Below are 27,235 nucleotides of genomic sequence, written 5' to 3' on the forward strand. Positions count from 1 at the left end.
TAGCTTGTCAGATAATTTCACATGTATAAATGGAAAATGACTCACATTGGGTTAGTTACAGGCTGTCCCTGGATAACAGCAGTATGTATAATTTGCTGGTGAATATGCATAGTTTGGGTTGAGGTACTTGACGTTGCGGTGTTCGCTGAACTTGGCAATTAGCTTGCAGACATTTCATCACCAGTTGAGGTGACATCCTGAGTGCGCAGTTGTTAAGAAACAGCGCACTGAGAATCCCACCTTGATTGGCGATGAAACCTCTGCAAGCTAATTGCCAAGCTCAGTGAACACCACAATGTCAGAAGTATGCATGTTCATTAGATGTTCGAATTCGATAGTATTTGTATGTCAGGATGTTCATAAAATGAGCATTCTTAACCTGGAGCAGCAGGTACATAGAGAGCAAATTTCAATCAAAAGTGAGGGACTCTTAATTGTATATCAGCGCAGGGGAAAGGCTGTGTTCAAAATTGCTGGAAATTAACTACTTTTAAACATCAGAAAGTCCAGGAGATCCACACATGTACTGTCAAACATATAGACTTCGACTTCACTGGAAATCCAAATCTGTCAGTTTGGTTTCAGAACCTGTCAGTAAGACCAAGGCTTCTATGTACAGCAGATCATGTGTGGAGGTCCTGGGTCCACTCTGTTGACATCTTCAGTGCTAGAGTGATCACGCAGCACTGATCTGTCTGTCACTATAGCTGTAAATCCAAGCTAACCCTCTTTATTTGACTGATACTCCTCAACTTTCCAGGATTTCCAAGGATTTATAGCTTATCAATTTTTAGCTCTAATGAAAAGTCTTGGTTTGAAACATCAACTGTTTATTCTCCTCTGTAGATACTGCCTAACCTGCTGAGTTCCTCCAGGATTCTGTGCGTGCTGGTCAATATTTCCAGCATCTGCAGAATCTCTTAAATTTTAAGATTAAGATTTTAAGATTAGCTTTTTAGTTGTCACGGGTACATCGAAATATTAAGTGAAATATTTTGGTTGCTTCATATCAAATCAGCAAATGTTGTGCAGGGTAGCCTGCAAACGTCACCATTCTTTCAGTGCCAAAACTGCATGTCCAGAAATATTCTGTTTATGACAAATTTGGCTTTGCAATTAAACCCTTGTATGGATCTTGGTCTTGCTGATGTTAAAATTGCTGAGCTCCTGTGGTTTAGAGCAGAACTTTCAAATTTTTGGCAAGAACATCAAGCCTAATGTTTGCTTCAAATGTTTATGTTCAATGGAGCCACTGATTTAAGAACAAATAGACCAGAACTTGGACATAATATGTTGAGTATCACCATTGAAACATGGATTGTGAATCATTTAGCTTATACCATCATGCCACTCAATTTAATAAAAAATTTTTGTTGAATCTTTGCCTGGCATGATAGCCTCTCCCATTAATGTGGAAAATCCCTTCTGGGTAAAAACAGCAAAAGTGTTAAAAACCCCAATGATTTCAATGAGTTTTGTAATTCTGTCAATTAAAAAACAATTGTTAATGTTTGCTTCAATGTCTTTAATGACTTATTCTTCCCATGTTTGAGATTGTTTTAGTCGACTATTTGTTTAAAAAGACTTTCAGTGTTTTTGATTATTTATTATATCAGATGTGGTATAAAATCTTTTAAAAAATTGCAGCCAACAAAACTGATTGCAGGTTTTCAAGATTTGGTAAGACTGTCAATGGAGAATTGTGTTTAGTTTTGGTTACCCTATTTCAGGAATGATGTCATTAGGATAAAATGAATACAAAGACAGTTGCCAGAATCTGAGGGCTTGCACTATAGGGAAAGGATGGGCAAGCTAGGACTTTATTCCTTGGAGCACAGGAGGCAGAGGGACAACATTGTAGAGGTGTATCATTGTGGGGGGGGGGGGCACATAGATAGAGTGAATGCACATCATCTTTTTTTTGCAGCAGAAGACCTCTAAAGGCAAGAGGTTTAAGGTAAGGGGAAAAGGGTTTAAAGGTAGCCTCCAACCTGATGGCATGAACATTGACTTCTCTAACTTCCGCTAATGCCCCACCTCCCCCTCGTAACCCATCCGTTATTTATTTTTATACACATATTCTTTCTCTCACTCTCCTTTTTCTCCCTCTGTCCCTCTGACTATACCCCTTGCCCATCCTCTGGGTTCCCCCCCCCTTTGTCTTTCTCCCTGGGCCTCCTGTCCCATGATCCTCTCATATCCCCTTTGCCAATCACCTGTCCAGCTCTTGGCTCCATCCCTCCCCCTCCTGTCTTCTCCTATCATTTTGGATCTCCCCCTCCCCCTCCCACTTTCAAATCTCTTACTAGCTCTTCCTTCATTTAGTCCTGACGAAGGGTCTCGGCCTGAAACGTTGACTGTACCTCTTCCTAGAGATGCTGCCTGGCCTGCTGCGTTCACCAGCAACTTTGATGTGTGTTGCTTGAATTTCCAGCATCTGCAGAATTCCTGTTGTTTGAGTTTAAAGGTGAGTCCATTGGAGGATGGAGGTAGCCTGTCCTGGGGTTGAGGGATTCTGTGTGTGTGTGTGTGTGTGTGTGTGCTGTTGTTCTGCCGACGATGGCGTGCATACCTCATTTGCTCCAGAATGTGTGGAACATTAGCAGGCTGCTCCCAGCACATCCTCTTCAGTTGTGTTGATTGTTAACATAAAAGATGCATTTCACTGTATGGTTGATGTACACATGATAAATAAATGACTCTGAATCTGAATCTGAGAGGCAACTCCTTCATGCAAAGGATGGTGCATGTATGTGGAGTTACCAGAGGAAGTGGTTGATGCATGAACAATAACAACATTTAAAAGGCACTAGGACAGGTACATGGCTAGGAAAGGGTTAAGAGGGTTATGGGCCAAACATGGAAAAATGGGAAAAGCTTAGCTGGGCAGCTTTGTCAGCATGGATGAGTTGGGAAGAAAGGCCTATTTCCGTGCTGTATCACTGCATGACTTTACGATTCTCTTTCAACACTGAGTTTCTTTATAATGCCAATAGAGGGCCTGCTGTCGTTAATGCCATAGTGCAGGAATTCAGTATGCTTCAAGCTAGCATGATGGCCACCTGAATGTGTACTAGCTGAGAATGAGCAGGGTGGAGAGAGATAGATTTCACCATCTGCAGTGATTCTAGGAATGACAGCCCCCATAAGCTAGTTCTAATGCATTAGTTCTCAGCCATGGCGCCATACAGCATGTGTTGATCCCCATTATTTTAAAGGATGCATGATACAATATTTTGTGAACTCCTCATTCCCATATTGTCTGGATTCATTGACCCCATCAAACAAAATAAAAATGACTGAATTCTTACCTGGAAACCGCAAAGATACCTCCATTCATAGACCCGAAGCAGGAAAGAGCTACCAAAACTGGCACTGCTATGGAGAATTTGCCCAACAGTCGTTCTGCAAAGGTCTAATCAATCAGAGTGCAGTTAAAATCAATTTTGCAGTTAGTTATGTAGCTAGTTATATTAACAATTACAGCGGCAATTGAATATTTTGTTTTCATATAATGTGGTATATGAAAATGTAAATATAAATATAAAAAAATATAGTAATCTTAAAGTTCTTTACAGAAGCACCCAGCCTCTGGCAGGACACAAGTGTGACACCTTAGCAAAATGCCCTTTCTCTCATAAAGATTAATTAATTATGCTTTTGTCATCAGTCGTCTGTGACTTCCTTCAATCTGTGTGGCTTCTTTCACATTACTGGAGGGTGGGAGAGGCTGAGTGTGTGGGGAGTGGGGTTTCCTTGTTCACCTGATCTTTAGTGGGGTGCGGATTTCAGTTAAGCCAATGTATATTCAGGCAATGAGTATTTCAATAACCACCATTTCTGAGAGTAAAAGCAAGAAAAATAGGAATAGATTTCTTCCCCTCTGCTCTGCCTCTTCTTGTGAATAAACCATAAAGCTAATTACATTATACAGTGAACTTCCAAGTTATTATTCCAAAATTCTCATAAGTGCAGCAAATTCTATATTTGGCTGAGGCTCTCTATTGATCTGGATTGACCGTGGATGTTGTGTGCTAGCTATCTACATGATATGCAAGCCAGGGTAGTATGATATGGAGAGCAAACTGTTGCCAATGTAGCAGGCTTGCCTTCTCCACACGGCCGATGAATCCAAAAGAACAGTACAGACCGATACAGTTTGGCACCAGCAGTGTCACAGGAATTGGCAATCAGTGTTGTACACATTTTAGGAATACTTCCGGGACTACAGCTCCAGATTTTTCTGCGGGATTACTCCTGAAACCTTCCCCATGAGTGGGTATAGCCCCAAGGCATCGGAGGTTTATGATCAAAGTTTTCCTTCTCCAACCATGGCTGATGATCCCCATCTGCCCAAAGTTTTAAGGAACCAGTACCCTGCCTTTGCCCCTTCCTCTGTCAGTAGAAACGGTTCCACCAGGCTTAGTACCTAAGCCACATGTGCAGGCCAGGAACTGGACGTGGTTGTCAGAGGTGATTTGAGATGGATGCCATTGGGAGCATTTAATGGGTAGTGAGAGCTTATCCTCAGTCCCATCCCTGGCAATAACAATTTTGTATTATCTACAGAACACTTACCTCATGATATTTAGAATCAGCATCTTAGGGTCATACGGTATGGAAACAAGCCATTCAGCCCACTGATTCTGTGCTGACCATCAATCCCTTATCTACTGCCTTCTCATTTTATTCTCCCCATATTCCAATTAATCCAACACCCCTCCCTTAAACTGATTTTGGGTAGAACTCAAAAATAGGAAGAGTGTAATCACTCCGAAGGGATTGTACTACAGACCCCCCCCCCCCAAAAGCCACTGATACATTTAGGAAAAGACATGCAGGTGGATTAAAGAAAGGTATAAAAGTAACACCTAATATAAACTGGGACCTATTTAGTGCAAATGGATATGATTGGGCAAAATTTGTTTGATGTATCCAGGAGGGTATATAGATAGTCCAACAAGAGGACCAACTGTACTGGGTCTGGTGTTAAGTAATGAACCTGGCCAGGTAACTGACCTTTCAGTAGGTAAGTAATTAGGGAACTTTGACCATAATTCCTTAAGTTTTAAGATAACTACCTTAAATTTGTGGGAGAGTATTAAAATGAAGAAGGGAAAATTACAAGAGCATTAGGGAAAGTTAATTGGGAACACTTGCTTTCAGGTAAGTCTACATCTGACATGTGGAGAGTGTTTAAAGACCAACTGCACAGAGTACAGGACATGCATGTTCTTGTCAGAAGGAAGGACAAGGATGGGAAAGCAAGGGAACCTTGGATGTTGAGAATTTAATCAAGAAGAAAAAGGAAAAGTATGTCAACTTTAGGAAGCTAGAATCAAACAGGGCGCTAGAGGATTATAAGGAAGCCAGAAAAGAACTCAAGAAGGCAATTAGGAAAGACAGGAAGGGCCATGAAAAGTCCTTGGCAAAGAGAATCCCAAGGTAATCTATACATACATCAGGAGCAAAAGGATAACTAGGGAGAGAGAGAGATCACTCAATAATAAAGGAGGGAAAATTTGCTTGAATAAACAGGATGTGGATGAGTCCTTTTTGACGTGGATGATAGGGAGATCAGTGCCGACAGTATTAATGTACTTGGACATTCTGACATAAAGGAGGAGGTGGTATTGGGTCTCTTAGAGAGCATTAAGGTGGATGTCCCCAAGGCCTGATGGGATTTTCCCCAGGTTATTTAGGGAGACAAGTGAAGAGATTGCTGGGCCCTTGATCAATATCTTTAGAGTCATTGTCATAAAACACTACAGCACAGAAACAGGCCCTTTGGCCCAACTAGTCCATGCTGTACCATTAATCTGTTTAGTTCCATCAATCCGCACCCGGACCATAGCCCTCCATACCCCTCCCATCCATGTACTCATCCAAATTACTCTTCCTTATTGAAATCAACCCCACATCCACTATGTGTGCTGGCAGTTCATTCCACACTCTCACAAACCTCTGAGTGAAGAAGTTTCCCCTCGTGTCCTCCTTAAATATATTTCTCCTTTCACCCTTAACTTATGACCTCTAGTTCTAGTCTCACCTAACCTCAGTGAGAAAAGCTAACTTGTATTTACCTTATCTATACCCCTCATATATTGGGGTACTCTCTGGCCATTGGCGAGGTCCTGGGGACAAGCGAGAAGCTAAAGTTGTTCCATTGTTTAAGAAGGGAACTAGGGATAAACCTGGAAACTACAGACCAGTGAGCCTCATGTCAAAGGTAGGGAAGTTACTGGAGAAAATTATTAGAGATAGGATTTATGTGCATTTGGAAAACCATGGCTTAATTAAGGAGAACCAGCAGAGCTTTGTGCGATGTCAGTCATGTCATGTGGACTTGATTGAGCTCTCTGATGAAGTGAAAAATGTGTTTGATGACGGTCGAGCTGTGGATATTGTCTCCATAAATGTTAGTAAGATGTCTAACAAAATCCCTCAGGGAGGCTCATCTCTAAGAATAAGATGCATGGGATTAATAGGGAATTGGCTGTTTGGTTTCAAAGCTGGCTCCCCAATAGAAGATAGACGATATTGGTCAAAGGGACTAATTATACCTGTAGTCTGTAATTAGTGGTGTTCCACAGAGATCTGTACTGGGACTTCTGCTGCTGTGATGTATATAAAGGACCTGGATGAAAATGTCAATGGGTTGGTTAGTAAGTCTGCAATTGATACAAAGATTGGTGGTGTTGACAATATTGTAGATGACTAGCAAAGAATACAGTGGAATATAGATCAGTTAGATAGATATACTTTATTGATCCCGAGGGAAATTGGGTTTCGTTACAGCCGCACCAACCAAGAATAGAGCATATAAATATAGCAATACAAAAACCACAAACAATCAAACAACAAAATGCAAACTATGCCAGATGGAAAAAAGTCCAGCACCAGTCTATTGGCTCAGGGTGTCTGACCCTCCATGGGAGGAGCTGCAAGTTCAATGGCCACAGGCAGGAACGACCTCCCGTGCCGCCCAGTGTTGAATCTCGGTGGAATGTGGCCGAAGTCCAACAGTAAAAAGTTCAATATCTGGTCTACAAACACATTCCTCGATCGTAATATGATTGGGATTGCACCATCTGTTGTTAACCAGAACAGTAAGCACCCAACTCCTTTATGCTTACCGCTCTCAGTGCACTTCCGGTCAGCCGGAACGGTCTGGAAGCCGTCCATGGAGAAGTTTTGATCGGGTATGTCCTCATGCAGCCCCGTACCAGTGAAACACATAACATTGCACTCCCAAAATTTTCTCTGATGCCTGGCAAGTGCCATGAACTCGTCCATTTTATTACCCACCAAACTCCTCTTCTCCATAAGTCTCTGTTGTCTCGCCCGGTCCTCTCTCCTCGACTTTGTGATCCCCCTCTGCATCCTCTGTGTGTTTTCCTCCAGATTTCAGCAGGGGTGTCCGCTGCTCTGCTCGCTAAACCGGCCAGCATTAGCGCAAGCAGCTGGTCCCTGGAATGAACAATGAGACCATGCTTCTCTCCCGCGTGTCGGGTGGTAACTATTTCCAGCGCTAAAAATCGAAATAAAACTCTCTCTACCAGCATGTTAGAGAGGGTGCAGCTTAGACATATTACCATGAAAAAAAAATACAAAAAATAACGTAAGTTTAAAAGTAAGAAGGAAGAAGTAAGAATCCGATCGGAACGGCTGTAACAGGCTGCATGCACGACCGGCGCATGCGCACCAGTGCGTATATGTTGAGTATATGTTTGGGCAAAGAAATGGCATATGGAGTTTAACATGGCCAAATGTGAAGTGTTGCACCTTGGTAGGTCAAATGTAAAGACAGAGTACACTATTAAGGGCAAGACCCTTAATGGTGTTGATGAACAGAGGGATCTCGTGGTCCAAGTTCATATCTCCCTGGAAGTGGCTACACAGTTTGATATGGGGGTTAAGAAGGCATATGGCATGCTTACATTTATTGGTCAAGGCACTGAGTTCAAGAGTCAGGATCTATTTTATTGAACTGGAAGGAGACCAATCCTCCTACTACATTCCAATGGTTTTCCCAAACTATATTAAGTTTAAATTTAGAAAAAATTAGGAGTGATATTTTTGACGCTTCGGTTAAATTTGAAGAAACTTGGAAACCTTTTATGCAACATTTTCATATAATGTAATTTGACCTTTCCGAATCTTCTTTGTTAACTTAAAATATATGAATAGAGGAGCAGAGTTGACGACATTACTGAACGTGTTTGATTTAAGATATTGGTCTAGCCCTGTTTTGTTCAGTTTGCTTTTTTTGGGTTTAGTATTTAGTTCTTTTTTTTTTCTTTTTTGGGGGCGGGGGTTCATTGTACATATATACATATTTTTTTCTTTATATTTCTTTTTCTTTTTTATGATCAATTTCATCATGAGTTTGGAAGTCTATTATACCTATGTTATTTGAAATCTTTTTTTTGTATATATTTATTAATAACAAGATTGTTCCAATCTCTTTGTATCAACATTGTTCTTTTGTTTATAATTTTGAAAATTAATAAAGATTTAAAACAAAAGAAAGACAAGAGTCAGGAAGTTATGTTGCAGCTTTATAATACTTTCGTTAGGCCGCACCTGGAGTATTACATACAGTTCTGGTCGCCCCACTATAGGAAGGATGTTGAGGCTTTGGGGTGGGTGCAGAAGAGGTGTACCAGGATGCTGTCTGGTTTAGAGAATATGTGTGGAGATTTCTTGGTGGTGGCTGATGGAGTAACAGCAATCTGCTGCTGCTCCAACTTTAATTATCTTACTATTTCCAACCTGTCTTGAAACTTCTTTTTTGAAGTGTGATAGTCCTTCATTATGGCTGGAAGGAGTCCAGAGGTACTAAAAAGAATAATTTTCCTGCATCTTTGGATTCTATTATGGAATTGTTGCAAAGTCATACACGAGAAGCCTCTGAGAAGTTTCAACAATCCAGCACTGAATTTAAACAAATAGATGGTAAATTGGACTCTATCGAACAAACTCTTAATGAACACGATAAACGTATTAAAAATAATGAGGAAAATTTGTTGGCTCTGGAAACGGAAGTGGATGAATTGCAGAAGCTTTGTGAGAAGCAATCAAAGTCCAACAAAAAGCTAAGACAGAAGATTATTGACCTAGAAAATAGAAGTAGAAGGAACAACCTTAGGGTTCTGGTTCTCATAGAATTAATCAAAGGTAACCATCCTATGGAGTCTTTTGCAAGAATTATGTCCAGAGATTTTGACGTCTGTGCCTATGATCAAACGAGTTCACAAATCTCCTGCATTTATATCTCCTAACGCTCAGAAACCAAGATCAGTAATAATCTGCTTTCATGAATTTAAAACAAAGGACCTCTTAATTCGCGAATCTCGTCGAAGAGGCATGATTGACTATAATGGTCGCAAGATTAGAATTGTTGAAGATTATTCGCCTGAGGTTATGCAGGAATGTGTTAAATTCAAAGAAGTCATGTCCGAGCTTTTTCATATGGGTTTCAAGCCTTCCCTTCGCTACTCAGCCCGACTCAGAATCACATTTAAAAACGGTTCTTTTGAATGGTTCCGCTTGCCTACTGAAGCACAGAAGTTTTTAAAATCCGAAGGTTAAATCTGAAGGCTAACTGTTTAGTTTCTCCTTACATGAAGACACAAGATTAAATGATAAACTTTTAACTCACAAATCCTGTCGAAGGGGCATGTCTGGTTATAGGGTGGAATATTAAGATTCTTGAAGGTTATTCGCTTGAGGTTATGCAGGAGTATGCTAAGTTTAAACAAGCTCTGCTGGAATTTTTTTTTAACAAGGGTTTTAACCCGTCCCTTGGCTACCCAGTTTGACTGAGATTCTGATTAAAGATGGATCCTTCGAATGGTTTCGTTTGAATGTTGAAGCACAAGGAATTTTTTAGTGTGTTTTTCCATGAAGATATAAGATCAATGTTCAATATCTATCTGTATGAATAATTGTGTCTTTTACTTTTGGTGAACCTTTGTAACTAATTCCCTTTCATATTTTTTAATACTGTGTTTTTGATATATGAGAGCTGAATCTCTGTTTGGGTATTCTTTAGTCTAGGTTGGAATATAAATAACCTTGAAACTAATTGGACTGATCATCAGGTTTTTTGGGGGGGGGGAGGATGGTGTCAGTAGTTTGTAGATGCTGACTTTCTATTGGTCGGTTTTCTTTCTTTGGGAGGTGGGCGGGGTCATGGTTTTTTTTTCCTATAAGTTGTTTTCAAATTTTTTAGCCAACTTGTTGCTTGGTTACTATTTCTCAAGGTTTATGGCTTGGTTTTTAACTTACATTTTAACCCTTCCTTTAAATAATATTAAAAATTGACCGAACTATTAATTTACTCAGTTTTAACGTGAGGGTTAAATCACCCTGTTGAACGTAATAAGACTTTTGCTTATATTAAGAAATTTAAGGTCCCTACAAGAAACTCACATATGCAAATTTGATAATCTACCGTTTTTTAGCTGTTGGAATGGACTTTGTTTTCACTCTTCTTTTCAGGCCAAATCTAGAGGAGTTTCGATTCTTATAGATAATACACTTTCCTTTGTCCAACATAAAGTAGTGTCTGATACTAATGAACGTTTTGTTATAGTCTCTGGAAAACTAGCTAATAACTTAATAGTATTTGCCAATGTGTATTCCCAAAATGTAGATGACCCAGGATTCTTTGAACACTTTTTTTCTTTTTTCCCAGATCTGAATCTTTATTCTTTGGTGATGGGAGGAGATTTTAACTGTTGGCTGGAACCAATTTTAGACCGATCATCTTCTAAACTAGTGTCTCTTAATAAATCAGCTTTGTTTATTTAATCCTTTTTATTGAAGTGTGGTATAGTTGATGTTTGGTGTTTCTTACATCCCTTAGATAGGGAATATTAATTTTTTTCCCATGTTCATCACACATACTCCAGGATTGATTTTTTTTATCGATAGTCAAATCTCATCAGTTCATTCCTGTGAATATAAAGAAATTGCTGTTTCAGATCATGCTCCTATATTTTTATCTTTAAAACTCCCTGGTTTTCTTCAAAGCAACAGATTCTGGCATTTTAATACAACTTTGTTATCGAATAAGGATTTTTTAACATTTCTAGAGAAGCATATTATTTTGTTATTGTATGGGATACTTTCAAGGCCTATACTAGAGGACAAATTATTTCTTATACTGCGAGTGTTAAGAATAAAGCTAATAAAGAAAGAATTGAATTAGCTAATCAATTAAAACAATTAGATCAAAAATATGCTATAGACCAGATCCTGTTTTATATAAAAGATGTGTTGAAGTTAAAATTAAACATGATCTTTTGTTAACATATCCAATTGAAACTCAATTTCTTAAAGATAAAACTCAATTTGACATTCATGGAGATAAATCAGGAAAAGTATTGGTAGTTAAATGACAAATTAAAGAAATTTGCAAAACTAATGGTGATAGGACAAATGATTACTCTGAAATAAATGATACCTTTAGAGAATTCTATTCTAAACTTCATAGTTCTGACTCCCCTAAAGATAATACTGTAATGAATAATTTTTTAGATCGATTAAATATCCCTACACTTTCTGCAGATAATTGCAAACAGATGGATCAACTCATTTCTTGTGAGGAAATCACCAAGGCTATACGTTTATTACACCCGGGAAGGGCTCCGGGTCCAGATGGATTTTCTGGAGAATTTTATAAGGCTTTTTCTTCATTAATTATACCGCAATTACACTTAGTCTTTTTGGATTCTTTCAAATTGGGTAGTTTGCCTCAATCTTTTTATGAAGCTTCTATTTCGCTTATCCTAAAAAAGAACAAGGATCCAACTGAATGCTCTTCATATAGGCCAATTTCATTACTTAATGTAGATACTAAAATTATTTCTAAAGTTCTGGCTTGTAAGATTGAAAATATTTTACCTTCTATTATTTCTGATGATCAGACTGGATTTATTAAAAACCGACATACCCATTTTGATAAACACCGTGTATTAAATGTTATTTACTTTCCTTCTCAGGAGATTTCGGAATGTGTGATATCCTTAGATGCTGAGAAGGCCTTCGATCGGGTTCAATGGAATTACTTATTTAAAACCTTAGAAAAATTTAATTTTGGATCAGATTTTATTCAATGGATTAAGTTACTTTATTTATCACCTTCTGCTCAAGTTCTTACTAATTTTCAAAATTCCAAACCATTTAAACTTCACCGCAGAACTAGACAAGGCTGTTCACTGAGTCCTTTGTTTTTTGATTTAACTTTAGAACCCCTTGCTATTTCTTTTTGAGAATCTATTGATATCTGTGGTATTTTAAGGAGAGGTATCACCCATAGAATCTCGCTTTACACTTATGATATATTGTTTTTTCTCTCTAATGTTGAGATTTAATTACGTTGTGTACTTTCTTTATTCTCCCGTTTTAGCCAGTTTTCAGGATATAAATTGAACCTACATAATAGTGAATTATTTCCTTTAAGTAACTTGGTACCAATGAATACTAATCTTCCTTTTAAAATTGTAAGGAATCAATTTACTTATTTGGGTGTAACAGTCACTAAGAATTACAAACACCTGTTTAAAGAAAACTTTCTTACTTTGTTGAACCATGTAAAAAAGATATTATTAAATTAGTCACCTCTTTCAATATCATTGCTTGGATGAATTAATTCTATTAAAATTAATATTCTACCTAAATTTATATATCTTTTTCAGGCTTTACCCATTTTTATTCCTAAATCCTTTTTTGATTCTCTTGAATCTATTTTATCCTCCTATATATGGAAAAATAAACGTCCTCATTTAAATAAAGTTCATCTTCAAAAGCCTAAAAGGTCTGGAGGTTTAGCCTTACCTAATTTTAGGTTTTATTTCTGGGCAGTTAATATACGATATCTTACATTTTGGATATATTATATTAATCGTATACACTGTCCGGTATGGGTTTCTTTAGAAGCTAATTCTGTTAATAAATTTTCTGTTATTTCTCTTCTCGGATCCTCACTTCCTTTATTTGTAAGTAAACTAACTGATAATTTAATAGTTAAACATACTCTAAGGATCTGGATACAATTTAGAAAACGTTTTGGTTTATTGAGATTTTCCCTTTCTAGTCCCATTTATTCTAATTTTTTTTTAAACCCTCCACGACTGATTTAGTTTTTAAAGAATGGGACAGGTTGGTTATTAAATGTTTTTGGGATCTGTTTGTTGGAGGAAATCTTTTTTCATTTGAACAATTGTCAGCTAAATATAGCCTACCCAAAACTCACTTTTTTAGATATCTACAAATCAGAGACTTTCTAAGATCTCAATTATGCACATTTCCTATAAGCTCAGATAAGAACTTACTAGATGTAATTTTTAATTTGACATCTTTTTATGATGGGTCAATGTCTAATATTTATGGTATGTTACTGGAGGCGAGGAATAATCCTTTAGAGAAAATTAAGAATCTCTGGGAACAAGACTTACAGACATCAATATCTGAGGAAACTTGGAATGAAATTTTTAAATTGGTTAATATGTCATCGCTATGTGCTCACCATTCCTTTACACAATTTAAGGTGGTACATAGAGTCCATATAACTAAAGATAAGCTATCTCGTTTTTATTCGGATATATCTCCCTACTGTGACAGATGCAATAATGGAGAAGCTTTATTAATCCATGTATTTTGGACTTGTCCGAGTCTTGAAAAATAATGGAAGGAAGTTTTTCAAACCTTTTCTTTACTTTTCAAAGTCAATTTTAAGCCTTATCCTCTGACGGCCCTATTCGGTACTGTTGCAGGACAAGATATCAAGTTGAAGACATCACATTTACATACTTTGGCCTTTAGGAGGGTGCTTTTGTTTAAATGGACAGATGTTTCTCCTCCTACTCATGCTCAATGGTTATGCGATGTTATGTTGTGCTTAGATTTAGAGAAGATTCGTTGTTCAATTTCTGAATCTCATCAAGACTTTCATTGTGGGGACCCCTTCTGAATTATTTTCAAAACTTTCAAAACCCTCAATTCATTGTTTAAATTTAGATGTTGGCTATTATTAATTTTTATTATATAAGAAGGTATTTTACCTTTTCTTCTCAATAAACAGCTTCGGTCTTAGTAGGGGTTAGATTCTTATTTGTAATAAATTAGTATATTTCAATATAACTTTGACTAACCTACATGAATACAGGGTAATGAGATTGTTATTACGAATAGATATAATATAATTGGCAGTTGGTTTTTTTTTACCTTTATATATACTTTCTTGTACTCTGTATTCTTTTATGTAGAAACTAATAAAATATTGAAAAAGAGGCTGGACAAACTTGTGTTGCTTTCTTTGGTGTGGTGCAGGTTGAGGGGAGATCTGCTATAAGTGTATAATGTTATGAGAGACATAGATAGAGTAGACAGGGAGTATCCTTTATCCAGGGTTGAAAGGGGTAATTTTAAAGGAAATGTGAGGGGCAAGTACTTACACAGTGGATGCCTGGAACGTGCTGCCTGGGGTGATGGTAGAAGCAGATACATTAGGGACTTTTAAGCGATGTTTAGATAGGTGCATGAATGTGAAGAAAATGGAAGCATATGGACATTGCGTAGGCAGAGGAGAGTAGTTCAGTTAGACATTTGATTACTAATTTACAGTCGGTCCTCCTTATCCGCGAGTTCCGCATGCACGAATTCAACCAACCGCGAATCGAGAAAACCCAGAAGTGCTCTTCCAGCACTTGTTGTTCGAACATGTACAGACTGTTTTTTCTTGTCATAATTCCCTAAACAATGCAGTATAACAAATATTTTACACAGCATTTACATTGTATTAGGTATTATAAGTAATCTAGAGATGATTTAAAGTATACGGGAGGATGTGCGTAGGTTATCGTGGAATGGGATCGAAAAAAAAACAGAAGTTTTCTTACTAAGTAAGTTCAAACAGGTACATCCGATATTATTTAGCGTCAGTTAGTCAAACTATTGTCTTAGTATATAGTATATATTTTACCTTTCTATGCATATAAAACACTTAAGAAACGTATCTTTCAGCGCCAGGCTCAGGAATGGAAATTCCCGAGTTCGATCCAGTGACAGACCACTCCCAAGCAAGCTCTCCATCCATGCCAGGTTGATGTGAGGATCAAAAACCCAATAATTAAACCACTGCATTGCTTAGTAATAATTGTTGCTTTCATTGGGGCAGGGCTTTTCTCACTTTATCCTTTAAAATTGTTCCAATCGTTGACCGACTGTAGCCTAACTCTTTTCCAATGACCGATGGCGTTTCACCTCTTTCCGATCGCTTTATTATTTCCACTTTATTTTCAATCATGATCGTGATTATTTTCGTGAACAGAAACACTGCGGATTCAGAGCTCCACCGCCGGGTCCTAATGTCCACCGCACTGAGACAGGTTAAATAAAGTCCGGGATTCCGCTGGGTCCTAAGGTCCACCGCATTTATACAGGTTGAATAAGAGACTTGAGAATCCACATTTTTTGGTATACGCGAGGGTTCCCGGAACCAATCCCTCGTGGATAAGGAGGGCCGACTGTAATTGGTTCAGTACAACATTGTGGGCCGAAGGACCTATTCCTGTGCTGTATTGGTTTTTGTTCTATGTTCTCTGAATGGGTGGACAAATGGCTCATCTTTTCTGTGATCAAATTTCAGTCTACTGTAGAAGTTCAACAAATATGCCAAATTTGTTTTAAAGAACACAAAAGATTCTGCAGAGCAACACACACAAAATGCTGGAGGAACTCAGCAAGTCAGGCAATATTTCTGGATAAACAGTCAACATTTTGGGGCCAAGACCCTTCTTCATGATTGGAAAGGCAGAATAAAAAGGTGTGGGTAGGGCAAGTAGGACAAGCTAGAAGGGAACAGGTAAAGCTGGGTGGGTGGGTAAATTAAAAGGCTGGAGAAGAAGGATTCTGACAGCAGAGGAGAGTGGGCTGTAGGAGAAAGGGAAGAAGGAGAGATATCAGGGGGAGGTGACAAGCAGGTTAGGAGAAGAGTTAAGTTGCCAGATTGGGGAATAGAAGAAGACGGAAGGGAGAAGAAAAAAATTACCGGAAGGAGAAATCAATGTTCATGCCATCAGCTTGGAGGGTATATAGACACAAAATGAGGTGTTGCCTCTCCACCCTGAGAGTGATAAAAGCGGAGCCATGGACCAACATGTTGGATCAGGTGCTCTAGATCAGCGGTCCCCAACCACCGGGCTGCAGAGCATTTACTACCGGGCCGCGAGGAAACGATATGATTTGGCGATATGAGTCAGCTGCACCTTTCCTCATTCCCTGTCACACCCACTGTTGAGCTTGAACACACTCGTGGTCATTAACAGCGCGTCATCCATGTCAGCGCGGAAAGGAGAGCAACTCCTTGAGCTTGCAAATGACGGCGGGCTGAAAAGTATGTTTGTCATAACATCTCTGCCGGCATTCTGGATCAAAGTCAAGGCTAAATACCCTGAGATAGCCATGAAAGCACTGAAAGTGTTGCTTCCATTTCCAACATATCTCTGCAATAAATGCAACGAAAACTAAATTGCGGAATAGACTGGACATAAGGAACCCCGTTCGAGTATTGCTGTCTCCCATCACCCCTCGATAGGACCGTCTTTTTGCAGGGAAACAAGCCCAGGGCCCCCACTGATTCAGCGATATTGGTGTGTTGCAATGGTTTTATATGTTCATATGGGGAAAATATGTGTCGTGTGTTTAATATCCAAACATTACTTAAAATGTTATGATGCTATTGACTGATAAGTGACTTATATAACTGTATAACAATTACAGCACAGAAACAGGCTATCTCTGCTCTTCTAGTCTGTGCCGAACGCTACTCTCACCTAGTCCCACCGACTTGCACTCAGCCCATAACCCTCCATTCCTTTCCTGTCTATATACCTATCCATTTTTTTCTTTAAATAATATCGAACCTGCCTCTACCACTTCTACTGGAAGTTCGTTCAACACTTACTTCAAGCTCCCCTGTCCTCCCCGATGATTGACTTATCACTATATTCATGCGAGGAAAATATGCGGTGTGTTTAATATTAAATTCATTAGATAAACCCTTTTAGAAATGAAATTGAGCGTATTAGCCCCTTATTACCAATATTCCGGTAGTGATTAACGCCCCCTAAACCCCCCGAACAGAATCGCCAAAAAAGATTTACAGAGAATAATATCGGCAGGTACACGCATGCACACTGGTGCCTGCGCAAGGCTTCAAGGTCATTGTAGTCTTTCTCGGGGTAAACCCAACGTATTTTTTCACTGCTACTCTTGTCCGTTGGCAACCCTACCCCCCTCCGCCCCCCAACCCCGGATCAGTCCGCAAGAATATTGTCAATATTAAACCGGTCCGCAGCACAAAAAAGGTTGGGGACCCCTGCTCTAGATAGAGTAGAAGACCCCAACAGATTCACAGGTGAAGTGTCGCCCCACCTGGAAGGACTGTTGGGGCCCTGAATAGAGGTGAGGGAGGAGGTGAATGGGCAGGTGTAACATTTCTGTTGCTTGCAGGGATACGTACCAGGAGGGAGAGTAGTGGAGTGGGACAGATGGACAAGGGAATTATGGAGGGAGCGATCCCTGTGGAAAGCAGAAAGCAGAAGGTAAAGATAAGTTTGGTTGTAGGATCCTGCTGAAGATGGCGGACGTTGTAGAGAATATGTTGGGTGCAGAGGATCTTGTGCTGATAAGTTTCAAAGAAACCATGATTGAATTTACATAATGTAGTTTTGGAGATCCCAAACTACAGCTCCTTTATTGGGTGTAAAATATTGACAAAGCTGTGAGTGATATGCTGTAGAAAATACAATAATCAATTTGTGTGATAAAGACCTGATGATACGTTTATCAGCAATATTGAATGAGGAATGAACATAAATCTCACACTTATCTTCAAAATAATGCGATGGAATTCACCTTGGAGTGAGTTCTCTAACAATGCATCACTCCCTCAATATTGTATTGGATATTGAAGTTCTTGAGTATGGTTTGAATCAGAAACTTCCTGAGCCAGATGCATGGATACTCCCAATTGAGCCATAATTGTTAATGTTTCAGTTAGATAATGGCAATATTTGGGCACTTAAAAAGTAATCTCAACTATGCTTGAGAGCACAATCAAAATGGTTTGTATTTCAGCAGCCAATAATTAGCAATCTTATTTCAAGAGGCTATAGGGATAATTGATGTGAAAAATGGAAACGTTTACATTGATCCATTAGGTGCTTCTTCAGATTGCTGCTCCGTTCATAAATACAGCAGAAATGAAAGAAATTTGGTCTATTTCTAATCAACAGTACACCTGACCTTGGGATTTTAAGTGTTGCCACTAACTACAAATCCACATCATTCACTTTGGTGAGTTCAGCATTCATGTATAAAAGCAAAAAAAGAATACACCCTCCACCCAACCAAAGTGAAATATAATTGAAATAATTGAACACAATTGTTTTGATAGGTGTTGCAGAAAGTTAAGATGAATGGAGGCCTGTGACTAGTGGTGTGCCGCAGGGATTGATGCCGTGTCCATTGTTGTTTGCTATCTATATTCATGATTTGACTGTTAATATGGTAAACTGGATCACAAAACTCGCAGATGACATCAAGACAGGCGGCGTAGTAGACACTGAGAAAGGCTATTGCAGGGGGATCTGGACCAGTTGGACAAAGGGGCTGAAAGGAGGCAGACAGAATTTAAAACAGTCAAGTATGTGGTGTTGCACTTTCGCAGGACAAACCAGGATAGTATATATACATTGACTGGTATGGCACTGAGGTGTTTGGTAGAACAGAGGGATCTGGGAATACAGATCAATAATTCCTAGTAAGTGGCATCTTAGGTAGTTAGGGTTGAAAAGAAAGCTTACAGTAGATTTGCCTTCATAAATCTAAGTACTGACTACAGGAGTTGACGTTGAAGTTGTATAAAACACTGGTAATAGCAAACTTCGAGTATTGTTTGCAGTTCTGGTCACCTACCTACAGAAAAGCTATTAATAAGATTGGAAGAGTACAGAGAAAGTTTACAAGGATGTTGCCAGGAATAGGTTGAATAAGTTAGGATTTTGTTTCTGGAGTGTAGGACATTGAGGGAAGATTTGATAGAGGTATACAGAATTATGAGTAGTATGGATAGGGTAAATGCAAGCTGGATTTTTCCACTGAGGCTGGATAAAACTAGAACCAAAGGTCACAAGGTGAAAGGTGAAATATTAAGGGGAACTTGAGGGGGAACTTCTTCACTCAAAGAGTGGTGTGAGTGTGGAACCAGCAGTCAGCGGAAGTGGTGGATGTGGGTTTGATTGCAATGTTTAAGGGAATTTTGGATAAGTAGATGGAGAGGTATGGAGGCCTTTGGTCCAGGCATGAGTTGATGGGACTAGGCAGAATAACAGTCCAGCAAGGACTAGATGGGCTGAAGGGATTGTTTCTGTTCTATGACTCTAAAATCTTAGAGGATCCATTGGACATTAGCGGAGACTATTAGAGTCCAAGCTTTCTCCCCAGACTAACTTGCTCTTTAATATGCTTTCCAAATGTCCAACATGTGTTTTAATTGCACTATAGTCACATAGTCATGATGCTCATTGTTTACCTTTAGTGGACACTCTGATATTTTGTCTACTTGATGTCTGCAATGGGTAGGGTTGGACGAGATAACAGGCTGAACATTTTGTGTTTGAAGTTCAAGGAATAAGTGAAAGTACTCCTACATCACACTGGGCTTCAATCACTGAGATTTCCAGTTAGATGTATGACCTCCTTCAACTTCGTTAACTAAAATATCATTTTATGGATCTTCTATTCACGCAAATGATGCAGTTTTGATCTTTCAGATCTTTCCAATCCTACTGTTGGTTAAACAACTCTTCATATTCCCTTATACTTTATCACATGCTATTGTGTAAAGTAAAATAACAAGAAGATACCCATCAATGATGTTTTCCATAAAGCCTTATTTTAGAGAGCCAAGCTTCCATGTGAATCTTACAAAGCAATGCATTTTTTTGCAGCTATTTTAAATGAAATATATTTGAAATATCTGAAAATGTCTTTTTTGCATAAATTTGATTAGTTAATATTTGTATGACTTACCACAGCTACTGCTTCTGAAGCCAAAAGCTCTTTAGGGCTCATTACGACAAAATAGGCTACATTTGTTAATATATAGCCAACTGTGACAACTGCCATTGAAATGCAGATTGCAAGAGGTATATTTCTGGAAGAAAAAAAAAGTTTGACAATATTTTAGCTGGATACTCTGAAGTTTCATTATGCAAGGACTATACTTTCTCAAGCAAATGTTGAGAAAACATAGTCCTTGCATAATAACAGAATTATATTTTGCAGAAGCCACTATGCTTTAATAATGCATATAGTTAAACATCCTCAACAATAGCCAATTGATATTAATTCCTGTTGATTGTATTGCATTCATGATCTTGTTTCATATCAGAATGATTGTTCTGCTCTATCATTATTAATTTTTCTTCACGTGTACTATAATTACTATGTTTTCAGAAAGGCTGTAATTAGTATATTCAGTTGGTCCATAATCATATTATTTGTACATTTACGTATCAATCATTAGGTGAATTCAATTGTACACTCATAATTTTACTGAGTTGTACTGTTTTCATTCTTGTGAGTTTGTATACTTTAAGCTCATTCTATTATACAATACATGCATTCAATTGTTCTACAAGTATTATGTAAACACGAGGAATTCTGCAGATGTTGGAAATTCAAGCAACACACATCAAAGTTGCTGCTGAACGCAGCAGGCCAGGCAGCATCTCTAGGAAGAGGCATAGTCAACGTTTCGGGCCGAGACCCTTCGTCAGGACTAACTGAAGGAAGAGCTAGTAAGAGATTTGAAAGTGGGAGGGGGAATGGGGAGATCCAAAATGATAGGAGAAGACAGGAGGGGCAGGGATGGAGCCAAGAGCTGGACAGGTGATTGGCAAAGGGATATGAGAGGATCATGGGACAGGAGGCCCAGGGAGAAGGAAAAGGAGGAGGGGGGAAAAAAACCAGAGGTTGGGCAAAGGGTATAGTCAGAGGGACAGAGGGAGAAAAAGGAGAGAGAGAGAAAGAATGTTGGAACAATAACACCTTATTTTCTGTCTGGGTAGCCTCCAACCTGATGGCATGAACATTGATTTCTCTAACTTCCGCTAATGCCCCACCTCCCCCTCGTACCCCATCTGTTATTTATATATATACGCACATTCTTTCTCTCTCTCTCCTTTTTCTCCCTTTGACTATACCCCTTGCCCATCCTCTGGGTTTTCCCCCCTCCCCCTTTTCCTTCTCCCTGGGCTTCCTGTCCCATGATCCTGTCATATCCCTTTGCCAATCACCTGACCAGCTCTTGGCTCCATCCCTCCCCCTCCTGTCTTCTCCTATCATTTTGGATCTCCCCCTCCCCCTCCTACTTCCAATTCTCTTGCTAGCTCTTCCTTCCCTTGGTCCTGACGAAGGGTCTCAGCCCGAAACGTCGACTGTACTTCTTCCTAGAGATGCTGCCTGGCCTGCTGCGTTCACCAGCAACTTTGATGTGTGTTACAAGTATTATGTGTTCAGTTTTATTCAGTTATACTGTTGCATTGTATTGCAATCACTGTCATGGATTTTTATATACAATGGTTTTATCATGTTATTGATAGGTTTAGTTTAATCAAATGCTTGCTTCCCAGTAGCAGCATCCAGCATGCTAATTTATTTCATTCTGTTGACTTGTATTTTGCAAAGAGATAATATGTAAATTGACTTCTTTGTTCAGTAAGATCAATATTACAGAAATGTATGGACCACTGAAGTGACCTGATTAGCTTTCTCAAACACAAAATATCCCATTGCTTCTCTGTGTATCTCAGTGGATGATGATTTCTATGATATATCTGTGCTATACATTACCACAATGAATGAGATGTAACTGAGATCTATTATTCTGAGTAATTGGCATTCCATTTTGGCAAATTCCATCTTCTATTTCATGCAGATATGTTCTATAGCAATTTTCAGTCAATGAGCAATATTTCAGCAGCTGGAGATCTGAACCTTCACTCAAATTGTAAAGATGTACAGTTATTTAGCTTCAGGGTGTCTGGATGCGGCAAGTAATGCATAATTCTGAAGTATAAATTATTGGGCTAGATTGACCCAGAACCAACCACTGCCAGGATTCAATTGCACCATTGGATTTAAATGTTTCTGGATAGACAAGCCAGTTAAGAGGATATGCCTGAGATTTGACATTTTTTATTTTTGTATCTATAGAAGAGGCTAGCCATGGAAGAGTTTTGTGGAGTTCCTGATCTTGGCCCAAGTCACATGCAGTGTAGGAAGAATATGCTGGATTGCTGTGGTACAACTGTAAACACATGTGAAATGACACTCACTTTGATAATCAGGGTGATTCAAACAAATTTTTCACAATAAAGCTAAAATTGTAAAGTAGCTCCTTGCCTCTTAGATAACTAATGGAGTCAGCTCTTTACTGTAGGCAAGGTTTTGTTGCTTTTGCAAGCCCTCAGTTGTTAGCACTCTTGCAACCTTTTAATAAATCACTGTGCTGGGCACTATGTCATCCTAAAACCCTACCCTTGGCATAACTCATTAATAAGGGATATCAGCAGAGATATCAGCTTCCTCCCCTTCTGCCAGAAAGTGACAGTAACCAGCCTATCACTAATCCTTCTGCTCTCTGGTCCAACTATACTTCTTGCACAATCACACTTCACAATCCTTCACAAAGGTTAAGACTAAATAGTGTGGTTCACTGCCTGCTGGGAAGATACAGAAAAAGTAACAGCTGTAGATTTTTAGTCTGCCAGAGCTAAAGGGTACAGATTGACCTGCTGGCAAGAGATGATAAGGTGTATAATATTCCCTGTTGAGCCTTAACTAATTGATAATTAATCACATATGGTTCTAATTCAATAATTGTATTTTCCAAGCTCCAAATGAATTCTTCATTATCTAAATGTCAACAATTAAGTTGCAACAAACACTCCCACTGCATGAATTACTCGGCGGCATATATAGATAATTCTATTCAAGGTTGTCATGACAGCCAGCTTTCTAAAATTTCTTTGCAAATGGATCAGGAACAATCACAATATGTCACAAGTACCAAATCTGATCAAATCAATTGCTTGGGCTTCTGTTTGAAGCAAAAATATGTAACCAATTCCATTAATGCACATTAAAGTAAACATTTTTGTACTAAAGTGTTTGTTAAATTGACAGAGGAAGCTACGGCGGCATAACTGAAAGAGATGAAGAAAAATCCCTCATGAAATATTAACATTGTTGGTTTTGCCTTAGTTACTGATTAATCTGTTGAATATTTACAACATTATATTTTTGTTTTGCATTTCAAGCACCTATTACTTTTTGTGTTTTGTTCTTGATATCTATTGATTGCAGTAAAGAGTTAAGAAATGGTTGTCCTTTTGGGTAAAGAAAGCCCCAAGATGAATCATGGTAATAAATGGGTGGGGAAGGAAAACTTACCACAATGGAAACTTGAAAGGGTGGGTTTCCTGCAACTTACAGTACAGTAAGACCTGATTAAAGATGGCTTGAAACCAAGCTGATGTATTTTGTATCAATCCAAACGATAAATACCTCTTCAAGGCATTATTTAAACAAAAGGTTAGAACATGCAGGATCTGGAGTGAGTTATAGAACTGAAAACAATATTGGCTTATTGGTAGGATGCAGTGGATGGGAATGGAAAGTTGTCTTCCAGAGTAGAGACACATGACCAGTGGAATACGTTTTGGGCCGAGACCCGTCCTGTTGAAGGGTTTCAGCCCGAAATGTCCATTGTTTATAGCTCTTCATAGGTATTTCCTGGCTTGCTGAATTTCTCCAGTATATTGTGTGTGTTGCTCTGGACTTCCAGCAGCTGTAGAATCTCCAGTATTAACCTAAATACACACCACGGCCTATAAGTTGCTGTTTTGTTCTCATTGCATGAAAGCAATTGCACCATTTAAATGTCCCATTAACATTGCAATTCTGCATTTCAATATTCCTAAGATAATTATCATTCTTATAAATAACCCTTCACTGTATCTGTTTCAGCCTGTACTAACCCACAGAATCTATATAAAAACCTTGCTGTTACTGCTGAAGTCTTCAGATCATTTCAGAGGGCCAGCAGTTGTAATCTCAGAAGGCAGCATAATAGAAGAGGTGCTCTTCCAGCTAATAGTGCATACTCCGCTTCCAGAACAAAAACTATAAAGATGAGACAGGAGTGCAACCTCGTGGATTTGAACAGGTTAGGATTAGGCACTCCTAACAGGAGATATGCTCTTTGTGCAAATGTGCGCAGAGATCCCCTCCACATACCAATGGCAGTAGTTGCTACGGAGACTTCCATACTCCGTAGAAAACATAAATATCTATGAAGGCCTGAACTGTGCAAGCCTTTAATGCAGGCAATTGCCTGATGTCTGGGTTGAAAGAAAAGTAAGTGAAGTCTCCAGTCCTTCAGTATGGAATTTCCACCATCTCCCTAACTGAGAAGGAACCTGTGATAGATAAGCAGCATTCTGGAATAATCCAGAAAATAAGAGATGACGATGACCAAGCAGTCTGAGCAGGAACACTGATAAGCCTGTATTTAAGCAACAGGAAATGGAACATTAAAGCAGAATAAAGGCCACAAAGAGTTAACATTTTAATATCCATTAAGGTCAATCTAACCACTCCCTCCCACACAACCTTCCATTTATTTTTTACATCTATGTGCCTATGAATGAGTATCTTAAAGGTTCTTCATTTATCTCTGTTACCACCGCCCCGGCACTGCATTCCATGCACCTACCATTCTCTGTAAAAACACTTACCTGTGACATCCCTCCTATACTTCGCTTCAATCACTTTAAAATCCATTCCATCTACACCTCATCATCTTGTAGACCTCTATCAAATCACCTCTCATCTTCCTTCACTCCAAAGAGAAAAGCTCTAGCTCCCTCAACCTATCCTCATAAGACAAGCTCTCTAATCCAGGCAGCATCCTGGTAAATTTCCACTGTACCCTCTCTAAAGCTCCACAACATTGCTATAATGAGGCAACCAGAACTAAACATGAAACTGCAAGTGTGCTCTAACCAGAGTTTCACAGAGTTGTAATATTGTCTCACAGTTCTTGAACTGAATCCTTCGACTAATGAAGGCCAACATGTAATAAACCTTCTTAATCACCCAATCAACTTTTGCAGCAACTCTTTGAAGTTGCACAAGGTGACAAATTTCAGTGATGATAAAGAAACCAAAGTAAGAACAAGCCTTTCAAGTACATTGGAATTTGGTTCATGCTCAGCGTCTCCACAAATGAGCATGTTTCTGGATCCAAGTGTCCCGCCAAAACATGGATTTGGTGCTACCAGTTTCCAGAAATGTCTCCAACACACCATGCTGGCCTAGTTGCAGATGTGAACCATCTGTCTCAGTATCTGCTTCAATCCCTCCAATACAGGCAGCCACTACACATTGAGCTGAGGGTCGTTCAATTACAGACGATAAAAAAAAGCTTCAAAACATGTATCACCAGGCTCCAGGACAACTTCTATCCCACTGCTATCAAACTCTTGAATGGAGCTCTTGCACGATAAGATGAACTCTTGGTCTCATAGTCTACCTTGTTGTGATATTACACCTTGTTATTTACCTAAACTGCTCTTTCTCGGTAGCTTTTAATCTTTATTCTGCATTGTTATTGTTTTATGTTGTTCTATCCCAATGCACTGTGGAATGATTTTGATCTGTCCAAATAGTATGCAAGACAAACTTTCCACCGTATCCTGATAGTTGTGTTCTGACAATAATAAACCAATGCAACCCTCACAACACACTGGAGGAACTCAGCAGGTCAAGCAGCATCCGTGGAAAAGATCGGTCAACGTTTCAGGCTGGAACTCTTCATCAGGACTGTAGAGGGAAGGCGCAGGGGCCTTATAAAGAAGGTGGTGGGAGGGTGGGAAGGAGAAGGCTGGTAGGTTCCAGGTGAAAAACCAGTAAGGGGAAAGATAAAGGGGTGGGGGAGGGGAAGCAAGGAGGAGATAGGCAGGAAAGGTGAAGAAGGAATAGGGGAAAACACAATGGGTAGTAGAAGGAGGTGGAACCATGAGGGAGGTGATAGGCAGCTGGGGGAAGGGGTAGAGTGACATAGGGATAGAGGAAGGGAGCGGGAGGGAATTACCGGAAGTTGGAGAATTCTACGTTCATACCAAGGGGCTGGAGACTACCTAGATGGTATATGAGGTGTTGCTCCTCCAACCTGAGTTTAGCCTCATCATGGCAGCAAAGGAGGCCATGTATGGACATATCTGAATGGGAGTGGGAAGCAGAGTTGAAGTGAGTGGCTACTGGGAGATCCTGTCTGTTGTGGCGGACGGAGTGGAGGTGCTGCACTTCACTTGTGGGTCCGTTGGGGTCATCTATTGCATCCGGTGCTCCCGGTGCGGCCTCCTCTACATCGGCGAAACCCGACGCAGATTGGGGGACCGCTTTGTTGAGCACCTCCGCTCCGTCCGCCACAACAGACAGGATCTCCCAGTAGCCACCCACTTCAACTCTGCTTCCCACTCCCATTCAGATATGTCCATACATGGCCTCCTCTACTGCCATGATGAGGCTAAACTCAGGTTGGAGGAGCAACACCTCATATACCGTCTAGGTAGTCTCCAGCCCCTTGGTATGAACATAGAATTCTCCATCTTCTGGTAATTCCCTCCCCCTCCCTTCCTCTATCCCTATTTCACTCTGCCCCCTCCCTCAGCTGCCTGTCACCTTCCTCATGGTTCCGCCTCTTTCTACTACCCATTGTATTTTCCCCGATTCCTTCTTCATCTTTCCTGCCTATCACCTCCCTGCTTCTCCTCCCCAACCCCTTTATCTTTCCCCTTACTGGTTTTTCACCTGGCACCTACCAGCCTTCTCCTTCCCACCCTCCCCCCACCTTCTTTATAGGGCCTCTGCCCCTTCCCTCTTCAGTCCTGACGAAGGGTTCCGGCCCGAAACGTTGACCGATCTTTTCCACGGATGCCTCCCGACCTGCTGAGTTCCTCCAGCGTGTTGTGAGTATTGCTTTGACACCAGCATCTGCAGATTATTTTGTGTTTAATAATAAACCAATACCTAAAACCAATACAAGGGCATTAATAAAGGGAAGGGATTTACATTCAGTTCCTGTCACAAC

General features: G+C 39.6%; 1 protein-coding gene across 1 annotated transcript in view; it reads right to left on the minus strand.

Moving 5' to 3' along the window:
* The window catches only part of slc7a11 (solute carrier family 7 member 11), a 219,992-nt gene that overhangs the window by 25,313 nt on the left and 167,444 nt on the right, over nt 1-27,235 (minus strand). Inside the window, exons 7-8 of the mRNA XM_063046656.1 lie at nt 20,107-20,230; nt 3,312-3,415 (exon numbers count right to left, since the gene is read on the minus strand). Of these exons, the coding sequence (XP_062902726.1) occupies nt 3,312-3,415; nt 20,107-20,230 (228 nt within the window). The remainder of the gene's footprint in view (nt 1-3,311; nt 3,416-20,106; nt 20,231-27,235) is intronic.

This window comes from Mobula hypostoma, chromosome 4, assembly GCF_963921235.1.
Source record: "Mobula hypostoma chromosome 4, sMobHyp1.1, whole genome shotgun sequence".
NCBI classification, from domain to species: domain Eukaryota; kingdom Metazoa; phylum Chordata; class Chondrichthyes; order Myliobatiformes; family Myliobatidae; genus Mobula; species Mobula hypostoma.